This window comes from Mobula birostris, chromosome 6, assembly GCF_030028105.1.
Source record: "Mobula birostris isolate sMobBir1 chromosome 6, sMobBir1.hap1, whole genome shotgun sequence".
In the NCBI taxonomy this organism is placed as follows: Eukaryota; Metazoa; Chordata; class Chondrichthyes; order Myliobatiformes; family Myliobatidae; genus Mobula; species Mobula birostris.
The window spans coordinates 74414748-74435359 of NC_092375.1; the positions used below are offsets into that span (position 1 = coordinate 74414748).

The 20612-nt window shown below is 39.5% G+C and overlaps 1 protein-coding gene across 1 annotated transcript in view; it reads left to right on the forward strand.

Annotated features, from left to right (window-relative positions):
* The window catches only part of frmpd4 (FERM and PDZ domain containing 4), a 472289-nt gene that overhangs the window by 414266 nt on the left and 37411 nt on the right, over positions 1 to 20612 (forward strand). The window contains exons 8-10 of the mRNA XM_072262320.1: positions 4860 to 4991; positions 15063 to 15182; positions 17225 to 17361. Of these exons, the coding sequence (XP_072118421.1) occupies positions 4860 to 4991; positions 15063 to 15182; positions 17225 to 17361 (389 nt within the window). The remainder of the gene's footprint in view (positions 1 to 4859; positions 4992 to 15062; positions 15183 to 17224; positions 17362 to 20612) is intronic.

The following is a 20612-nucleotide window of genomic DNA, read 5'->3' on the forward strand; positions in this document are numbered from 1 at the left end:
CCCATCAGGAAACATTTGCCTTAAATATACCCATCATCAAGGACCCACACCATCCAGGCAATGCCCTCTTCTCACTGCTGCCATCAGAAAGAAGGTGAGGGAGCCTTAGGACCTGCACCATCAGATTGCAGAACAATTAATATCCCCCAACCCTCAAACTCTTGAATGATAAAGGATGACTTCAATATCACTCACCCCATCACTGAACTGCTCCCACAAACTATGGACTCACATTCAGGGATTCTTCATCTCACGTTCTCAATATTTATTGCTTGCTTACTTAGTTACTTATTTACTTACATACATATAAAAACACATTTTTTCTCAGTTCAGGCTGGTAAAACCTGATGTACGGGCATAGCCAAGCACACTCATTTCTCAATTGCTAGGAACTTTCAGACTATTTTAGTGGTGTTCAATATTGTGGCTTTCTGAAGGTTTATAAACTGTAGGTGTTGCTGTGTAGCCCCAATTGTTTAATGATATTCATGTTTCAAAGTCTTTCAATTTCCTTTTCTAATGCAGCATATTTCTGGTGTTTTTCACATTGATTTCTGTAAGTTTTGTGTGTTCAGAATGGCTATATCTATCAAATAGATTGTTCTGGCTTGTTTATCCTGTATTATTATATCTGGCAATTATTATGGATTGTTCTATCTGTAATAACAGACTGGTCATAATATAATTTGTGAGATTCTGACTCTAAAACTGGATCAGGCTTTCATTTATAGTAAGGTATGATTTCTTTTATGAGTTTGTTTTTTAAAGCAAGATTTTAATGAATGATATTTGGCACTTGATTGTGCCTGTGTAAGTAATCAGATTGTGTTAGGCTGCTACTGAATCCTGTAATGGGTTAGATTGTCTCTGGTTTTCCTTCGCATTTTATTCATTTATCATCTTGAATTTATTAGTCTTTTAAGATGTATTTTTGATTTTTTTTTGTGTTAACCACCTGGTCCAGTATTGCCACAAGGAACGCCTCTGTTTCTGGGAAAAGGTTTCCAACACTGAGCCAGGCGTTCAATGCTTCCTTGTTGACATCTAGCTTGCTCAGATCATGAGGATGACTTCCATGGAAAAATAATATTGTTATTATTTCTATTTTTTCCTCTTTCTTTTTGTATTTGCTTAGTTTGTTTTTTTTTGCACATTGATTGTTGTCTGTCCTGTTGGGTGTGGTCTTTCATTGATTCTATTGTGCCTCTTGTATCTACTGTGATTGCAGTCAAGAAAGTGAATCTCAGGGTTGTATATGGTGACATGTATGTACTTTTATAATAAGTTTACTTTGAACTTTGAAATTAACAGATTTTTGTATTGCAGTTTCACTTTACAAAAAGTGTTACTTATTCTGATGATCTGATATTAATTAGAACAACTTTGGACAGATTGTACCAGCACTAAACACTGCTCTATTCTGTTGCAGTAAGCTTTAAATGTAGAATGAAAATCCTTTCACTCAAGGTCACACATTGTGTTGATAAGCTATTGCACTGCAGGCAATGCATTTTGTTACAAAATCTCCAATACCTCCAACCTTTAGAATGTCATAGATCTCTGCAGCACAGAAACAGGCCCTTTGACCTATATAATCCATGCCAAACTATTAGTTTGTCCAGTCCCATAGACCAGTACCTGGATCATAGCTCTCCATAATCCTCTGATCCATGCACTTATCCAAATTTCTCTGAAATGTTGAAACCAAACACACATGCACCACTTCCACTGGCAGCTCATTCCACACTCTCACCAGCCTCTGAGTGAAGAGGTTCCGCCTCACGTTCCCCTTAATCATTTCACCTTTCACCCTTAACTCTTGACCTCTAGTTCTAGTCTTACCCAATCTCAGTGGATAAAGCCTGCTTGCATTTACCCTACCTATACCCATCATAATTTTGTATATTCTATCAAATCTCCCTTCATTCTCCTATAATTGAGGGAATATAATCCTAACCTATTCGACCTTTCCCTATAACTCAGGTCCTCAAGTCTTGTCAATATGCTTGTAAATTTCTTTGTTCTCTTTCAATATTATTGATATCTTTCCTGTACATACTAGGTGACCAGAACTGCACACAATGCTTCAAATTAGGCCTCACCAATGTTTGAAACAACTTCCACAAACATCTGAACTCATGCATTCGGTACTTTGATTCATGAAGGCCAATGTGTCAACAGCTTTCTTCATGACCCTGTCTACCTGTGACATCACTTTCAAGGAATGATAGATCTATATTCCCAGATCCCTCTGTTCTATGGCGCTCCTCAGTGCCCTTCCATTTACTGTGGAAGTCCCACCCTGGTTTGTCCTCCCAAAGTGCAACATCTCACACTTATCTGCCAAACCACTTTTCAGCCTAATTTTACAACTGGTCCAAATCCCATTGCAAGTTTTCATAACCTTCCTTGTTGTCCACTACGCTCCCAATCTCAATGTCATCTTGCATCCTGCAAATAGATCTACCTTATTATCATCCAGGTCTCTGATAGATCCTGCAGCACACAACTAGTCACAGGCCTCCAGTGAGAGAGACAACCATTTACTACCACTTTCTGGCTTCTCCCACAAAGCCAATCTCGAATCCAATTTACTGCCTCATCCTCAATGCCAAATGAGTGAAACTTCTTGACTAACCTCCCATGCAGGACCTTAGCAAAGGCCTTGCTAAAGTCCATGTAGACAACATCCACTGCCTTGCCTTCATCAACTTTATATTCCTACTTGAGAGACGTATGTTTCAACCTGTGTTGATTGCTGATCGTATAGGCTTTTGCCGACTCACAGCACCAACTGTTTTCACCTTAGACCTAAGCAACTGTTCTTTATCACCTCATAATGGGCAGGATTAGACTCTGGGTCAGGAAGGAGAAAAGACCACTATAACCTCCACCACTCAGTCCTTCCCAAAACATGCCTTTAGCTGGAAGGCAACTGGTTGTTGTCAAGAGACACTGGGCAGACACTAAAGTGAGTAAACACGCAAGAACAGGAACTAAGAGCATGCTGTCCCAGCTTCTCACTCCTGTCCCATCATGGGTGATCGCTTACCTCAGGACTACTTTCTTTCCACAAAGTCACCTTTATTCCTTGAATATCTAGGAATTAAAAAATCTTTGTCATAAATGTACTTAATGACTAAGGCTCTGCAGTTTACGGTAGAGATTCTAATGATTTCTTATATAAGAAACAGGCCCTAGATGTGCTTGTTAAGGAATAAACTTTGAAATAAAGGATCATATCATCAGGCCTGCAGTTGTCTTCTGCTGTGATCAAAACTTTCATTACCTTGAGAGCCTTAAGAGCAAATTGAATTTTTGTTTTCCTTCAGTAATTTCTAAATGGAAGGTTTGTTTTGATAGCAATTTGATATCATTCAAACTTCAAGCAAATCAAATTGCAGGAGCAAGATCTATAATTTTAGATTCATACTGTTAGATTCTCTTTAGATTCAGACTTTGCACCAATGGATTGAGGAGTGGCCAATAGAGTCATGGAGTCATAGAAAAGTACAGCACAGTGCTGAACCATATTAAACTGCCAACAACCATCAACCTGTACTGGCACCACAGCCCTCCATACTCTTACCATCCATGTACCTATCTAAACTCCTCTTAAATGTTGAAATCTAGCTTACATGCACCACTTGTGCTGGCAGCTCATTCCACACTCTCACCACCCTCTGAGTGAAGAACATTCCCCACAGTTTCCCCTTAAACTTTTCACCTTTCACCCATAACTCATGACCTCTAATTGTAGTTTCACCCAGCCTCAGTGAAAAAAAGCCTGCTTGCATTTACCCTATTTGTACCCCTCATAATTTTGTATACCTTTATCAAATCTCCCCTCAATCTTCTGCATTCCTATAAATAAAGTCCTAACCTATTCAGGAAGAATATTAATCTTCTGTTTATAAATGGAAATAAGGATAAGACAAGCAAGTACACTCAGTCCACTTAAACTCAATGGTGGGAGAGCTTTCAGAAGCATTTATCTGGATGGGATTAGTAGTCACCTAGAGGAAAACTGATTAATTAGACAAGGTGACATATATTTGTTCAGGGCAAATTCCGTTTCACCAATTTTGCGGAATATTTGATGTACTAATGGATAGAGATGATGAATGTAATCTGTCAAAGCGGCATTAAGGCACTTCCAGAAAACTTCGGATAAGGTGATGTGTAACAGGGTTATCAGCAAAGTTGAAGACAGGGCGTAGAAAAGACTTGTAAGAATGAATCCTGAACTGAGGGAATACAATGGAAAGAATGGATAGGAAAGAACAAGTAGAGATTAGTTGGAGGTATCTGAAGGATAGTCCTGATTGTTTGTGGGAGGCTGTTTGTTGGATGGGTTGAGGAGAAGAAGCAGGCCTTCTGATCTCTCAGGTCTGGCTGTCTGGTCACTCTGATCGTGGCTAATTTGACCCGGGCTTCATCTCTTCTCCATTGCCCTGAATTTCCCAATCTTTCAAAGGCTAATCTGCATACTCTTTAAAAGCCTCCAGTGACTTAGCCTCCACTGTGCTTGGCGAAGAGAACCCCAGACATGCTCCTGCTGCTCAAGTTGGAATAAAGGGTCAAAGAATAAAGGGTGACATAACAATTTTTAATGCAGTATATGAGCATGTAATACTGGCAGATGTGGCCTTCAAAAAGCAATTGGATAAATATATGGTGAAAAACAATTTGCTAAGCTACAAAGAAAGGGCTAGTATGAGGAACTGCAAAGTTGTTCTGGTAGAGAACCGGCCTGGGGGCAATGAACCAAATGGTCTTCACCTTTACTGATTTCATGATATGGTGCTATGTGGCTCAGCAGAGTCGTTTTTGAAGTAGTTTTTTGTGTGTGTTAACAGGATGTGATCCTGACACTTCAAGAGAAACTGTCCATCAAATGCATTGAGCATTTCTCACTGATGCTGGAACAGCGCATTGAAGGGGAATCAAACAAACTTCTTTTGCTTCATGATCAAGAGACCCTTACTCAGGTAAATGCTCTTGATGTGTATCTAATATTTCAGTAACATTTGAATGGTCTTGTAAATATATTGTTTGATAAGCATTCTTCGTTGTTTACATAACTCAATATGGTTATATGTAAAATGTGTGAATTGCATACGTCATAATACTACCACACGATAAGTGTGTGCTTTGCTTAAAATAAAGCACAGAGTTATATATAAGTTCATAAACAGTGAGCACTGAGTGATAATGGTCATAAAAAAAGAGCAGAAATGGCTGGCTACATATGAAAGATAGACGCATTTAATTGCTCATTGGGTAACTGGCTCATGTATACTGAGCTAATTAAACAGTATTTTGAAGCAAATGAAATAGCCAATGAGAAATGAGTACCAATTTTGCTGAGTGCATTGGGTTTAAAGTCATACAGTTTGTTTCAAAGATTGACTGCTCCAACTAAACCAACAAAAATTAGCTTTGCTGATATGGTGGAAGTAATGCAGGAACATTTATAACTGAAGTCATTGTTGATTGCAGAGTGCTTTAGATTTCATACACGGAATCAAAAAGAAGGGGAGTCCACTTCAACATACCTGGTTTAACTGAAGAAATTGTCTGAGCATTGTCAGTTCAGTGATGGGCTTAAGGATGCACTGATAGATATTTAGTCTGTGGAATCTAACAAGAAAGCATTCAAAAATGGCTCCTAACTGAAGCACAGCTTACATTTAAAAGAGCAGTTGAAGTCACTGTATCAATGGAAACAGCAGACAGAGACGTAATTGAGTTGCATTCAGGAATGAAAGTGAGTATGAATGAAATTGCAACATCTAAACAGAAACTAACATGGCTAAACAAATAGTGTTACCATTGTGGAAGGGACTCACAATCAATACAGATTTAAAGGTGAAACTTACAGAAAATGCAGCAAAGTAGGACACACACAAAGAGCATGTCAGGCAGACAAAAATAAGTGGTCTACACAGGGAAGAGAGAAAGATAAAAAGAGAAGTCGCAGTTTCAAAAAGAACACTAATCTACATGCTATTGAGGAAAATTCTGATAATGTTAAGAATGACATAGGACTGCCTAGCCTTAAGATTTACAGTGTGAAAACTAACAATAGACAAGCAAAAAGGCTTACCAGACATGAACAGCAAATTTATTAAAAAAATAATTGACACTGACTTGGCTGTTTCAGTCATTCCACTAAATGAGTTTGAACAGCATTTCAAAGATACTGAACTGATGCCTGCAGATATCCAACTACAAATTTACACTGGAGAAGGGATAAACTCTGTGGGAATGCTATTCGTGACAGTGAAATTCAACAACCAACAAGCCACATTGAGTTTGTATGTGGTAAAAACAGGAGGGGTAACTTTGTGGGGACTTGAAAGGCTGAGACAACTACAGCTTGATTGGAGATCTGTCCATCATTCGTATGCCACAGCTCCAGAAGTGGAGTCTGAAAGCAAATTTTAAATAGGTACCGGATAATACCACAACTGTCTCCATGCCGAACACCATGAACCATTTCCCAACAGATAGTTCACAGGTGTTAATGCCAAACTCTGTGCCTCTGGTTGGAAAGCATATCGGACCAAGGAAGGGCCATGCTGCTCAGAGGAAGTGTGAAAATAACAAAAGCCGTGAACTGACTACAGCAGTTTTTGTAGGCAACATATCTGCGAAAGCTTCTGATAAGTTAATCAGGCAGTTGCTTGCAAAATGGGGATAGTTTTAAGCTGGAAGAGAGTTCAAGGAGTTTCAGGAAAGTTGCAAGCATTCGTCCTTTGTGTGTATAAAGAACCAGAATCTACTCTGCGTGCATTCAGGTTATTGCATGAACTTCAAGTGGGAGACAAAAAAAGCTGCTTGTATAAGTAGCTGCAAAGAGCAAAGCCCAGCTGGATGAATGGAAGGACAAAAAGAAAGGGGATACAATGCAGATGCAAATACAGAGGATTTGTCAGATGATGTTGTGGATGAGGAAACCAAGAGAAGAGATCAGATCATAAAGGGAGCAATAGAAGGATTAATAAGAGAATACTCTGGTGAACTAAATAAACCTTCTCAAGATCAAGATACATCAACTAGAAGAAGGATAAGGAAAGAGAATAAAGATGTCCAAAGCTGTCAGAACCACTTCCTGCCATCTCAGAATCAACTACTGCAACAATCATGGAGGAGGCCCCAGAACCTGAGATTGTTTTCACAGCCACAAGTCTCACCTGCCAAGCAGTCAGGAAGGACGCTATCCCACAAGAGTAAGAAAACCTCCACAACGATTAAATGTTTAGGCCTGGTCTGAATGAGACAGTTTAAAATTTTCTATGCTGTGGATGTCTGTATATAGTAGTTGCATTATATAGATGCTGTGTATATAGTTGAGATACATTCTATATTGAGTTGGAGTTTATAGCTAAGCAGAGAGGAGTGTAGTGTATTTAATATTTCTGTAATATTTGAGAAATATTGTAAGTATATTGTGTGATGAAGCATTCTTTGTTGCTTATATAACTGCATTATTGGTAAAAATATGTGAACTGCCTACATCATAATGCTACCACGTGATAAGTGCACGTCTCACTTAAAGTAAACTAAGACTCGCATCCCTTGGCCCTCCTGTTTTCCTTTGAATTAGTTTGATGTTTTGAAGTTACAAAACTTAACCGTTGTTTTGTAAAGGTAAGGATTAATATTAGAAAACCCTCGTCATAGCAAATGTGCGAGAAGCATCGCTATCACATCAGAAGTGGCTGACTGGAAACACAGCTGTTACATGGATCAACAGGATAGAATATCTTGGAACCATATCCTTTACAGCTATTTTCCCATTTTCATCATAACAGAGACTAACTACCAGCTCACATGCTATTTGGATCTTAACAGAGAAAATCACACCTGAAGTAAGAATATTGGATCAACAGTTCAACTTGTTTTATCATTTCATCAGATCTTATAGATACATCAATTTGGTTCTCTCCCCATTTAAAATTCTTAACAAACACAAAAATCTACTCTGCTTAAATATCCATAGGTTTTGATGAACTATGTTCAAAAAAGTAGGAATTGGATTTCAGCTGCATGGACCAAGCATGCACTGAGACTGCATATTGTAGCCTTGTTTATTACCATATGCACTAGGGTACAATGAAATTCCCTGTTTGCATGAGATCACAGTATAGCTGGTAACAGGGAGTAAACAGTATAAATGGTAGTAATAAATGCAACAATAAATACAATGATTAGCACATGTAGAGATTGTAATGTCATCAGTAGACTGACAATAGCAGAATAAGTGAGGAGGTAGAGTGGAGAGTATGTGCAGAAGGGTGAATGAAAGAGACCATTGGTTCACGAGTCTGAATGTTCTGTCGTCTAATTCATTCCACCATAGAATTGAATTCACTAGCAGAATATAATGTGTTGTAAAAGTACTCAGCCTCCAACCCTTTCTTCAAGTTCAATTGACATTCAACCGTACATGAATATCCATGAATAAAGTCAATCGAAACAGCGATACTCAGTAAACAATGCAGTATTCACATAAATGAGTGTTACTACCAGGGATTTTGATCAATTTAACTGAGAATTTTGGTTTGTGCATCACCTGCAACATTCTTCACAGTAGAACCCAAAAGAAACAGGGAAAATGGTAAAGCATGAAAAACTTCATCTCCATCTCCAGTTTCAGCCACTTACTTTTGCAGCTCACTGAGAATGACTGTTGACATCACAGTAGCCTTTTACAAGTGCACTTGCACAGCTTCTTTCCAACTGTGATAAGACTGCTGAACGAATCCTGACCCGGATCTGGGCCGTAACCTCCAAATATCTGAACCTGCCTCTCGGTTTTTTTGCACTACCTTACTTTCCATTTTTCTATTTTCTATTTATGATTTATAATTTAAATTTTTAATATTTACTATCGATTTTGAATCCAGGGAGCGGGAAGCGCAGAATCAAATACCGCTGTGATGATTGTACGTTCTAGTATCAATTGTTTGGCGACAATAAAGTATAAAGTATAAAGTAAAGTAAAGTGCCATTCTTCTCCAGTGGCTAAGCTTAGAGGGAAGAGCTGACCTAGGCAGAGAGGCTGTGGTTTCATACTTTTTCCACTTTTTCACAATAGACTGCACTGAGCTCTGAGGTATGCTCAATACCTTTGAGATGGTCTTGTGCCCTTCCCTAGATTTGTGCTTCTCTATTATCATTTCCCTGGCTTGCCTTGAACACTCTTTTGTCTTCATTTTGATTTGGTCTGTTGAAAATCTTCCAGACTGTTGGACCTTACAGAGAGAGAAGGGAGATAGTTATTCTGGTGAACCTCCAATTTTCTACGCCAACATATTATGTTATTTGGTAAGGTAATATAGTATTGCACCTGAGGAAAGTTAGTGCAGTAATTACAAAGGGGATGAATAATTTTTCAGCCTCATAATTTTGGTTTTTAAATTTTAGTAAATTGTTGACAGGTTTCAGCACTTTTCTTTTGACTTGATGTGATGCACAATGTTCTGTAATTTAGCTCTACAAATCCTACTTGAATATATTTTAAATTTAGAAACTGAGACAGTAAAATGTGAAAATAGTTGTGGCGGCTGAACCCTTTTTCAAGCTACTGTGTACCATGTAACCACTTCTCCATTGTGCCTTCAGCTTAATACATTGAGAATGAATTTCTACACTGGATTTCCATCATCCCTTTCATTGTGCCCTAGTGATGAGACGTCGGGGGTGGCAGTGTATTCATTAGTCTCACAGCCTGAGGGAAGAAATTGCTACCCAGTCTGGCAGTCCAAGCGCTGATGCTCTTGTACCTCTTTCCTGATGGTAGTGGGTCAAAGAGATTGTCAGATGGTTGATAGGGATCCTCAACAATGCTTCAGGCCTTTCATCTGCAACACTCCTAGTAAATATCACAAATGGGAGGAGGGAGACCCTGGTGATCCTCACGGCAGTTTTTACTATCTTCTGTAGGGTTTTCTATCCAGCATCCATACCACACAATGATGCAGCTGGACAGGGCACTCTCGATGGTGCTCCTGTAGATGTTAGAATGGGGGTAGAGAGCCTGGCACACTTCAATCTCCTCAGAAAGTGTAGACACTGCTGTGCCTTCTTGACTAATGAGGAGGCATAGTGGGTCCAGGCTAGATCATCCATAAGTGCTCTTCACTCTCTCCATGGCAGAGGCATTGATGTGCAATGGAGAGTGGTCCTGTATTTCTGTGTTTCCATCCATTATCCAGGTTTCCAATATCTGTGTAGTGATTTGCCCTTGTAACAGTTACATTAAGAAGTATTTTCTGATATTAGTACTAATTGACTCACTCATATGTTGATTATGTACTTGCATTTTGTGTATCTGCCCCACTTGCATTTTCTACATTTTTATCACCTAACTTACTCCTTAATCTTCCAAATATAGCACCATAACCAAGTTATTCAACCTGCCATTATGTAACCTTCTCAGCCCCAGTAAACAGTAGCTTTCGTGATGGTAAACTGAAGTTCCAAAGACGCAAGACCAACTAAAAGAAAAAAAAACACCTCCTTTCTGCATTAAATATACAGCAATTACTTTTAAACATTGACCCTAGCTCTTGATTCCCCTACAAGTTGAGCTATCCTTCTCTTGCGCACCCAAGTTTACTAATTAATAGCTTTAGGAGCACTACGTGAAGCTTCGTTTGGGTCGGCTGCTTCAAAGTTTTATATCACAAGAGGCGCAAGTATGCATAAAAAGTGAGCATTGTATGGTTTGTATTCTGAAAGTCCTTCGTTTGCAAGGGATATCTAGCCTGTTTGAAGGGGACTTACCTGAGATTGTTTCTCAGTACTAAAACTGGATCAGGCTGACTGCCCATTAGTAACAAACAATCAGACATCACAGTGGCTTTGAAGGCCTGCTTTGCCAGAGGGGCCAACACTAACCAGAGGCCATGCTTATGTGCAAGTCCATGTACCTCTGTGTATGAGCAACACAAAGCTCATATATAAGTTTACTGATGACACCACAATTGTAGGCCGTATCATGGGTAATGATGAGTTTGAGTACGGAGAGGAAATTAAGAACCTGGTGGCATGGTGCGGAGACAATAACCTATCCCTCAACGTCAGCAAGACGAAGGAATTGGTTTTTGACTTCAGAAGGAGTAGCGGACCGCATGACCCCATTTACATCGGTGGTGCGCAAGTGGAACAGGTCAAAAGATTTAAGTTCCTCGGGGTCAATATCACAAGTGACCTGACTTGGTCCAACCAAGCAGAGTCCACTGCCAAGAAGGCCCACCAGTGCCTTTACTTCCTGAGAAAACTAAAGAAATTTGGCCTGTCCCCTAAAACCCTCACTAATTTTTATAGATGCACCGTAGAAAGCATTCTTCTAGGGTGCATCACAACCTGGTATGGAAGTTGTCCTGTCCAAAACCGTAAGAAGCTGCAGAAGATCGTGAACACAGCCCAGCACATCACACAAACCAATCTTCTGTCCTTGGACTCACTTTACACCGCACGCTGTCAAAGCAGTGCTGCCAGGATAATCAAGGACACGACCCACCCAGCCGACACACTTTTCATCCCTCTTCCCTCCGGGAGAAGGCTCAGGAGCTTGAAGACTCGTATGGCGAGATTTGGGAGCAGCTTCTTTCCAACTGTGATAAGACTACTGAACGGATCCTGACCCGGATCTGGGCCGTACCCTCCAAATATCTGGACCTGCCTCTCAGTTTTTTGCACTACCTTACTTTCCCTTTTCTATTTTCTATTTATGATTTATAATTTAAATTTTTAATATTTACTATCGATTTGTACTCCAGGGAGTGTGAAGTGCAGAATCAAATACCGCTGTGATGATTGTACGTTCTAGTATCAATTGTTTGCTGACAATAAAGTATAAGTTCATGGACCTTGTAGTAAAATCTCCTTTCCCTTTACGTTTATTTCATTAACATTTTATTAAAATTACACAGAGCACTTGTGGAACTTCTGCCCTCACATATTAATCTCAAGCTACTTCATTCAGAAAAAAAGTATTACCAGTTGAGTAAGCTGTAATGCTTTTGAATAAAATACAAAGTGTTTTTCTAAAAACAAATGTGCCTTTGGTACTTAAGCAGGCAAACACTTAAAATCCTTTATGTCTCTTTGTATATGATTTACTGTAAGTTGTGCACTAGATCTTGTTTAACAAGATTAAAATTGCAGTTGTAGGAATGCCACGTGAACACGTGATCAACCAATAAGTGTAATAACAGTAAATTCCTGTGGCATTTTCTAAAACATTACACCTAGCTGGTTATTGGCCTGAAAGCAGTTGTCCAGTGGATTTTTACTCAGCTTGCTCTAACCAATATATTTTTGCAATGCGCGTATTTAAAATATTGTTTACACCTTTTACTGCTATGCAGTCCTTCCAATCGTTGTGCACTATTCTAAATAACAAGGCTGTACTGCCCAAGTCGGGCATCAATAGAATAACTTTCACCTAGTTAACAATGGACATTATACTTGGTAAACTTAGTCGTAATATTATGGTTTCTACGTTTTAGTGAAGTAACAACTGAGTGGAGAAAGTTATCTCTGAAAAATCCTGTTCTAGCATTAAGGTTTAATGGCAGCTCTGTTGGTCCCGGGGTTCACCTGGTCTCAAAGTGCAATCTCAACTTTTCAGCTCAAACTTGCCCAGAGAGTGGCTTGCTGTCTCACTATAATGCACTGCAATCTAATTTCTACAAACAATTAAACATGAAGGTTAAATGAAAGATTAATGATTGGATCATAAAGGGTGTGAGTCCCATTTAAGTTCCCCCGTAAGTATGATGCTTAGCACTTAGAAGAGGCTGTAGACATGCAACAATATCCAGCATACTACTCAACGCCATTTCTCAGACTTGCGGTGGTGAATGAATGACTTGCCCGCTTCCTGGCTACTCATACAGAAGGAGGCTTCCATTGCAACTGTAAAGCTTGAGAAAGTGCCAAGAACACAGACCCTCTCATCCTCCACGCCCACCACTTGCCAGACCCCTATCCTCCATTCATTGTTCTGCCATACACACCTAGTTCCTTTCCCACCACCACTAGCCAAAGACCCTCTCCAAAGATCTCAGCCATGACCATTCAGTACGCCTTTGAAGGCAACTGTAAAATTCTGGGCAGTACTGGAACTGATTCAGGTTGCTCTCAGCCTCAGTATTACACGTGATTGCAAGCTGAACTTCAGATTGCTTAACTGCACCATCACTAAATCTGCCTAGTTCCACCTCAGTAGCACCACCAACTCTGTCATTGTCTCCACTTCACGAGCAGCTGAAGCTCCTCTCCATCAATAAGAGTTCATTCCACCATTGATGGGGTTCACGGTGTCAATCACAGCATCAGTGGGGGTCATAGCAGCATCGTAGAATGGCACACTAGCACAGTGGTTAGCATAATGCTTCACAGTGCCAGCAACCTAGTTCATTTCACACTGCTGTGAGTAAAGAGTTGTATGTCTTCCCCATGACCACCTGGGTTCCCTCTAGATTTTCTGGTTTCCTCCTACATTCTGAAGACCTATGGGTAAGGGTTAGCAAGTTGTAGGCATGCTATGTAGGTGTGGAAGGATGGCAACACTTGTGGGCTGCCCCCAGCACATCCTCAGACAGTTTTGGTCATTGATGCAAAATGACTCATTTCACTATATGTTTCGATGTACATGTGACAAATGCATGTGACCAATTGGCTCCAAGTGTCAATACTTCCATCACCCTTGTGCTCTTGGATCTGCATTGGCTCCTTGTTAAGCAAAATTCTTTCACTTATTGTAGTATCACTCCCTGGTCTTGACTCACTCTGCCTTTGTAATCTCCTCCTGCTGTAGATTCTTCATTCTGTGCATTTCTAAATTCAAACGTTCCACTATTCATCACCATAATTTCAGTCACAAATTTCAAGTACCCTCTCTAAAGGTCCTCTTCTCTCTATAACTTTTCAGTCCATTAAGACTGTCTTAACAACTGGCTCTTTGCCCAAATCTTTGGTCATCTTCTCTATTATCCCCCTATGACTTGTTGTCAAACTTAGTTTGACAATGTTCCTGCAAAGTGTCTTTGGCACTTTATTACAAAAAACTTATTATAAATGCCTGGAGTTATCACTGACAATGTGGGATCTCAAATAAATATTAGTAAAACTGTATATGACCAGCATGAAGGTTACATGCAAGATTTGATTGGTCCAGTCTGAATTGTTTTTAAAGTGGAATGATTCTTCAGCATATGGTCTGTTTGCACGTTCAGAAACATTACTGTGCTCGGCGTCTGATCGAGCACTGCACATCAAACCACATTTCTTTCCCCAACAGCATCGCCCCAGAACCAGATCAAACGGTGGATTGGTTGCCTTAATAAATGTTGGCTGTACTGAATGTTGCATGCAGAATGCCAAAACTTGTTATGTAATAGTTTATGTCAAAAGAGAATATTTTTCATATGAAAACAGACCCTGTTGGAAATACCCAGCAGGCAAGACAGCTGGTGTGAAAAGGGAAATGGATTTAACAAGGATTCTTCTGACTGGAGTGTTCCCAGCACTTCCTCTTAATATTTCAACTTTTAAGCACCTGCAGCTTTTTGTTCATTTACTGAAAACATTTTTCACCTTTTTCCACCTGTCCAAGTGCACAAGGAACAATTATGGGATAAGTCGTAGTACTTCAAGAATGTGCACAGTAACACATAGTAACATTGGAATGGCTCAAGTTACCATTGGTTATTTACAGGGATATGACTGGGTTGAGTGTATTGTCTCCAATTGACAAAGTGACTGTGTCAAGTGCCCAAACTTAAGAATTACATTAATGGAGGGAGAGTTCAATTACAGTTATTTACCTAGATTTAAATGAAACCGGATACGAAACATTTCCCTGCCATTGAGATCTCTGTCTGATTCAAAGTACTGAGCTGTCAACTTTATATCTGATACAGATAATTGGTAACTGCCCTTGATGCTTCAGCGATCCTCACCCCAGGCCCAATCAGGCCTTAAAGATAACAATGGGGACTCTGTCTAGGGGGCCTTCATCTGTTATTACTTTGCTTTAGGTAACACAGAGACCAGGATCCCACAAGATGAAGTGTCTTTTCCGGATCAGCTTTGTCCCAAAGGATCCTATTGATTTGCTACGGAGAGATGCAGTTGCTTTTGAGTATTTGTATGTTCAGGTAAGTGTGCGATGCAGTGTATTCATACTCTAATACTGAACTACTAGTTTCTGATGTATTACATGGTTCCACCCTTTGTGCTGAGTCCATTAGTGTCTTCTTCCAGAGTATTATTTAAACGTTTTTTGGTTGTCAGCTGCCAGGGTAAGGTTTCAGAATTGCAAAATAAAAGAAAGCTGATACTGACAACATTAACTATCAGAACTAAGGAAGGAAAAAAGAGAGAGTGAGAAAAGGACAGAGGAAGAGAGATCTGTGGTTATTCAGTATGTCTTGTCTCACTTTTAGAACACTTTGCAGCACTTTTTAAAATGTTGTGATAACAGAAACAAGACAGCCAGTTTGCACACAGCAAGCTTCCACAAATAGCAATTTGATTCTGGCCAAATAATTTGCTTTAGAGATATTGATCAGGGAACAAATATTGATAAATGCACAAGGAATCGAGTTTTTGATGGTCTTCTTGGTGGTACTAGGGGGTTCTTATATCTTCATCTTCATGATAACATTCAAGATGATTGTCGATACCTTCAAATTCTTTGTAGTTTCTAACTTGTTGAAGTAGTGAAATTGTTTCATTTTTACTGCTGGCCATTTCTGGCATCTCCAAGTCTAAATATTTGAAACCACATTCCGCAAAACAGTTCAGGACTGCCTTGCTGCTTATTTCTTGCCAATTATCAGTGATAAAAATCATTGCTTTTGAACTGAAACACACACTACCGACTCTGTACTGTTTGCTGTAAGCACAGTGTAGTGTCTAACAACTACATATGTGCATGCCACTGAAGTTAGAAACTATTCAGGAGCAGCCTCCTGTCCCAATTATGTGTCATAGTGTCCCAAATAAATGAACTTTTCCTGAACAGTTTCCAATTAGTGTCAGATATGTGCACTTGTGTGGCTGTGAGACACTATACCGTGTTTAGAATGAACAGTTTTTAAATAGCATCATTTGTGTGTGCTTTTGTTCAAAAAGTAGTGATTTTTGTCACTGATAGTGAGAAATAAGCAGTAAGACAATTCAGAACTGTTTTGCACACTGCAGTTTCAAGCATTCAGGCTTGGAGATGCCAGAAACAGCCTGGACTAAAAATGAAACTATTTCACTACTTCAACAAGTTAACATCTGTGGAGACTTGACAATTGAAGATATTGACAATCATCTTGAATGTTACAACGAACATGTACATTTGGAGAATGCAATCATTGACAGCATTGTATGAAGGCGGTCTATATGAAGGTGTAGGTGCCTGCACTGATTTTGTTCATTCACAGTCAATCAAATGAACAGGTACGCTGAATAAATTCCTTTGTGATAACAATTAGGAAATAATATACAGTTTTATTGTACTGTAGCAGTATTGATAGTGTTTTAATTTGTTCTGTATATTGCTTAAGTACATAATTTATTACTCAGTTAAATGGTAGTTTTTATTTTTTATACCTCTTTAACTATTTCCTAAACTTCGACTAATTGGGGTAGCCGCTAATTGGACCAAAATGTATTGGTATGGATGTGTCCCAACTAACTAGAATCCACTCACAAAAAACGTTTCTGTTTAATTCTCCTGACAAACGGAGCAAGCAAAGAGAGGGAAGTGGAAACCATTGCTCCTGTTAGAAAACCGATCTTTCAGAGTTCCTGATTCTGGAGATTAGAACCAAACTGTGTCCATGGACTGTGCAGAATCAAGAAGGTGATCAAAACATTGATCTTCTCACAGCTTTCCACACTCCTGCTATAGACTGTACACCAGGGTAACATGTGTGACTCTAAATTAGAATGATATGTGATCTTCATGTAAAATTCTATAACCATTCTGTACCATTTATTTGCTTTAATAGATCTTTTTTTAAAGGAGAAGAAGAAAAGTAATGAAATAAATGCTGCAAGCATGAAGAGTATAGCAGTTACAATAGTACTACAAATCAGAGCCCACAGACCTGAAGCATGCTTATTATCTCGGTCAGATTGCAGTTAAAGGGATTCATTGGCATACTGCTTGGTTACATTTCTTCCCCTACTGTTTCTCCTGCAGAGTTGCAATGATGTGGTGCAGGAGAGGTTTGGGCCTGAGCTGAAGTACGATGTGGCTCTCCGACTGGCTGCTTTACAGATGTACATCTTGACTGTCAGTACCAAGCAATCCCAGAAAGTCTCTCTCAAATACATAGAGTAAGTAATAAAATTGGTGTTGATAACAATTTGAAGCACTCCATAATGTACTGGGAGAATAGTAAATGAACACCAATCAATGAGAATGATTGGAAGTAACTATAGTGAAATTAAAATGTCTTTTCACTGCCTGTGTCTTATAACCTATGTCTTGTTCTTTTAATTGGTCATTTCTACCTCCTGTTCAGACCATCACTTGCAAAACATTTAAGTATTGGAAGCAAGTCTAATTTTAATGGAGCAACAAACAAACTGCCAGAAGAACTCAACGGATCAAGCAGCATCAGTCGGAGGAAAGGAATTGTTGATGTTTTGCATCATAAACTACATCAGCATGCAGGGTTTCAACCTGAAACATCAACAATTACTTCCTTCCCACAGATACTGCTAGACCAGCTCAGTTCTTCCAGCTGGTCGCTTGTTGCCCCAGATTCCAGCGTCTGTAGTTTCATATTTATCTAACTTTAATAGAGGTTTCTTGAAACTGATGAGCAGATTATACAGTCTATTCTGTCAGTGTGGTGACCCCCTATCTTTCTTCAGACTGACAATCATATAGCAGGTTTCAACTGCAATAGATTTACTCTATTAAAATGCATTGGTTCTGTCGAATTAGTACTGATAGCTACTACACACACAGTCAGGACATATTCAAGAAATGGAAACAAGAATTGGCTATTCAGACCCTTAGGCCTTCCCCACTTTCAACAAGATCATGGCTAATCTTCCAGTAATTTCTTTACTGCACTATCCTCTCCTAATTGTACATCCCTTGATTTCTTTGCAGTCCAAATATCTATAATTGTCTGGCTTGGATGCAGCTGTTAACTCTTCTGTTTTTAAGTACCAAAGATTCACCACTCTTAGAGTGAAGAAAGTTCTCCCCATTTTAGATCTAAATGGTCTACCACCTATTTTGATGCTGTTACCCAGTTTTGACGAAGTCCTGACGAAGGGTCTCGGCCTGAAACGTCGACTGTACCTCTTCCTAAAGGTGCTGCCTGGCCTGCCGTATTCACCAGCAACTTTGATGTGTGTTACCCAGTTTTGTATTCCTCAGCTGAGGAAACATCCTCTCCCTGCATCTAATAAACCTTTTTATGTATATTGTACGTCTCAGTGAAATATCACTGATTGTGTCAAATGTAAATTTGTCAATGTGGCCCTAGACAGAAAAAAATAGATGAAAAAATCAACTGCCAAAATTGTCAAATCAGCCTTGGCAAAAAAAATATATAATGATATCATTGCCCAAGATGCTGCAGTTGATTTGAAATAAGAATTCTAGTGATGTGTGATCTTTGATGGTAATCCACAACTCCATCAAAAGTTCACCATATCAAGCAACAAATATCAACAGGATGTTACTTCTTATTTCCATCAGAAAATAGCAACAGATGTACTGATTTTTCAAGTTCTCTGGAGAATTGTTCATAGCAAAATATATTTCTCTTGTTGGATTTCTCTTGTTCCAACAAGAGAAATATATTTCGCTCTGACCAATTCTCCATAATTATAATTGTCAGCATTGTATCTCAGAGATATAGTAGCCATTTCCCTTCTTAATAGCAAGCAACACAATTGATGTTTGGTATTCTTTAATACTGAATTATTTACGTTTCAAGGACCACTCATTTCCCATGGTGTGGGGTGCATATTTAAATGTGTCTTGCTGGAAATATTACCAGATGTGTATTTATGCTTATGTATAAATTATATCTATGCATGAATTAAGCAGCAGAATTAATACAATAAAAGAGATTCAGTCTGTCAGCTTGCTGCTCTGGTATAAATTATAAGAAAGAGCTTGATAACTGTATCAAGATTGCGGATTACATGGCCTTGTAAAGCAAGAAAGGCACTGAAATTAGTGATACGTAGAGTAATAAGATAATAGAAATATCATAATTGGGGAACAACACATTTGGCCGATGGAAACAAAACCTAAATTTCCCAAAGATCGAAGTGTCTAGATTGTGGAGACAGTCATTAAAAAACCAATTCCTTACTCCATAATTCCTTGAACTATCTGTGGGCCTGAATACTCAGTCAGACTTCCAACTTGCAGTTTCTTATGGAGTGGATCTCCTCTTGTTGAGCATTCTCTGTGTAACAGTCCTGATTACCAGAGTGATTTCTGTGATCCTGTCACAAAATTAACCAGTTATATGGCGGAAGAAGCAAAGTTCAAAGTATGTATACATTATACAACCTTGAGATCCCTCTAACAGGCAGCCATGAAAAACAGAAAATGGAAAACAAACCTCATATATATGAAAAAAGACTATCTAACACCCAATGTACAGCAAATTAAAAAAACATGTCCATAAGATAACAAAAGAATAAAATAACCCATAAAAAAGACCGTCGAATACTCAATGTGCAATAAAAAAAATCATGCAAACAGTAACCACGGGCAAATACTGCTTCTGAACTGAAATCCCGCAAAGAGAGTCGGAGACCCATAGTTCAACACAGAGCCATGTAAACATAGTGGAGCAGCAATCATACTTGACCTTTTCAATCTGGTCTGGCGCTTAAATCTCCATCCAAACAGGGGGTTCTTCCAGTTGAATACGCTGGACTTCACTGCCTCGATTCAGCCTGTAGATCTCTGTCCAAGCATCACGTTCAGTCGCATCAATTCACTTTGGGACCTGGACCCCATGGCTTTGATTCGGCCTGTGCCCAACCTTTCACACTCTTCCACTCTCTTGGAAACAGGCTCATCACCTCTCCTTGCCTCGGTTCTGCCACATCGAATTGCCTCCAGCTCCAAAGGGAAGTTATGGACTATCACTTGCGATGATCATTTGCCAGAAGAACTGTGGTTAACAAAGTACTTAGCTGCTATTCTTCAAAGTTGCTGGTGAACGCAGCAGGCCAGGCAGCATCTGTAGGAAGAGGTGCAGTCGACGTTTCAGGCCGAGACCCTTCGTCAGGACTAACTGAAGGAAGAGTGAGTAGGGATTTGAAAGTGGGAGGGGGAGGGGGAGATCCAAAATGATAGGAGAAGACAGGAGGGGGAGGGATGGAGCCAAGAGCTGGACAGGTGATAGGCAAAAGGGATATGAGAGGATCATGGGACAGGAGGTCCGGGAAGAAAGACGAGGGGGGGGGGTGACCCAGAGGATGGGCAAGGGGTATATTCAGAGGGACAGAGGGAGAAAAAGGAGAGTGAGAGAAAGAATGTGTGCATAAAAATAAGTAACAGATGGGGTACGAGGGGGAGGTGGGGCCTAGCGGAAGTT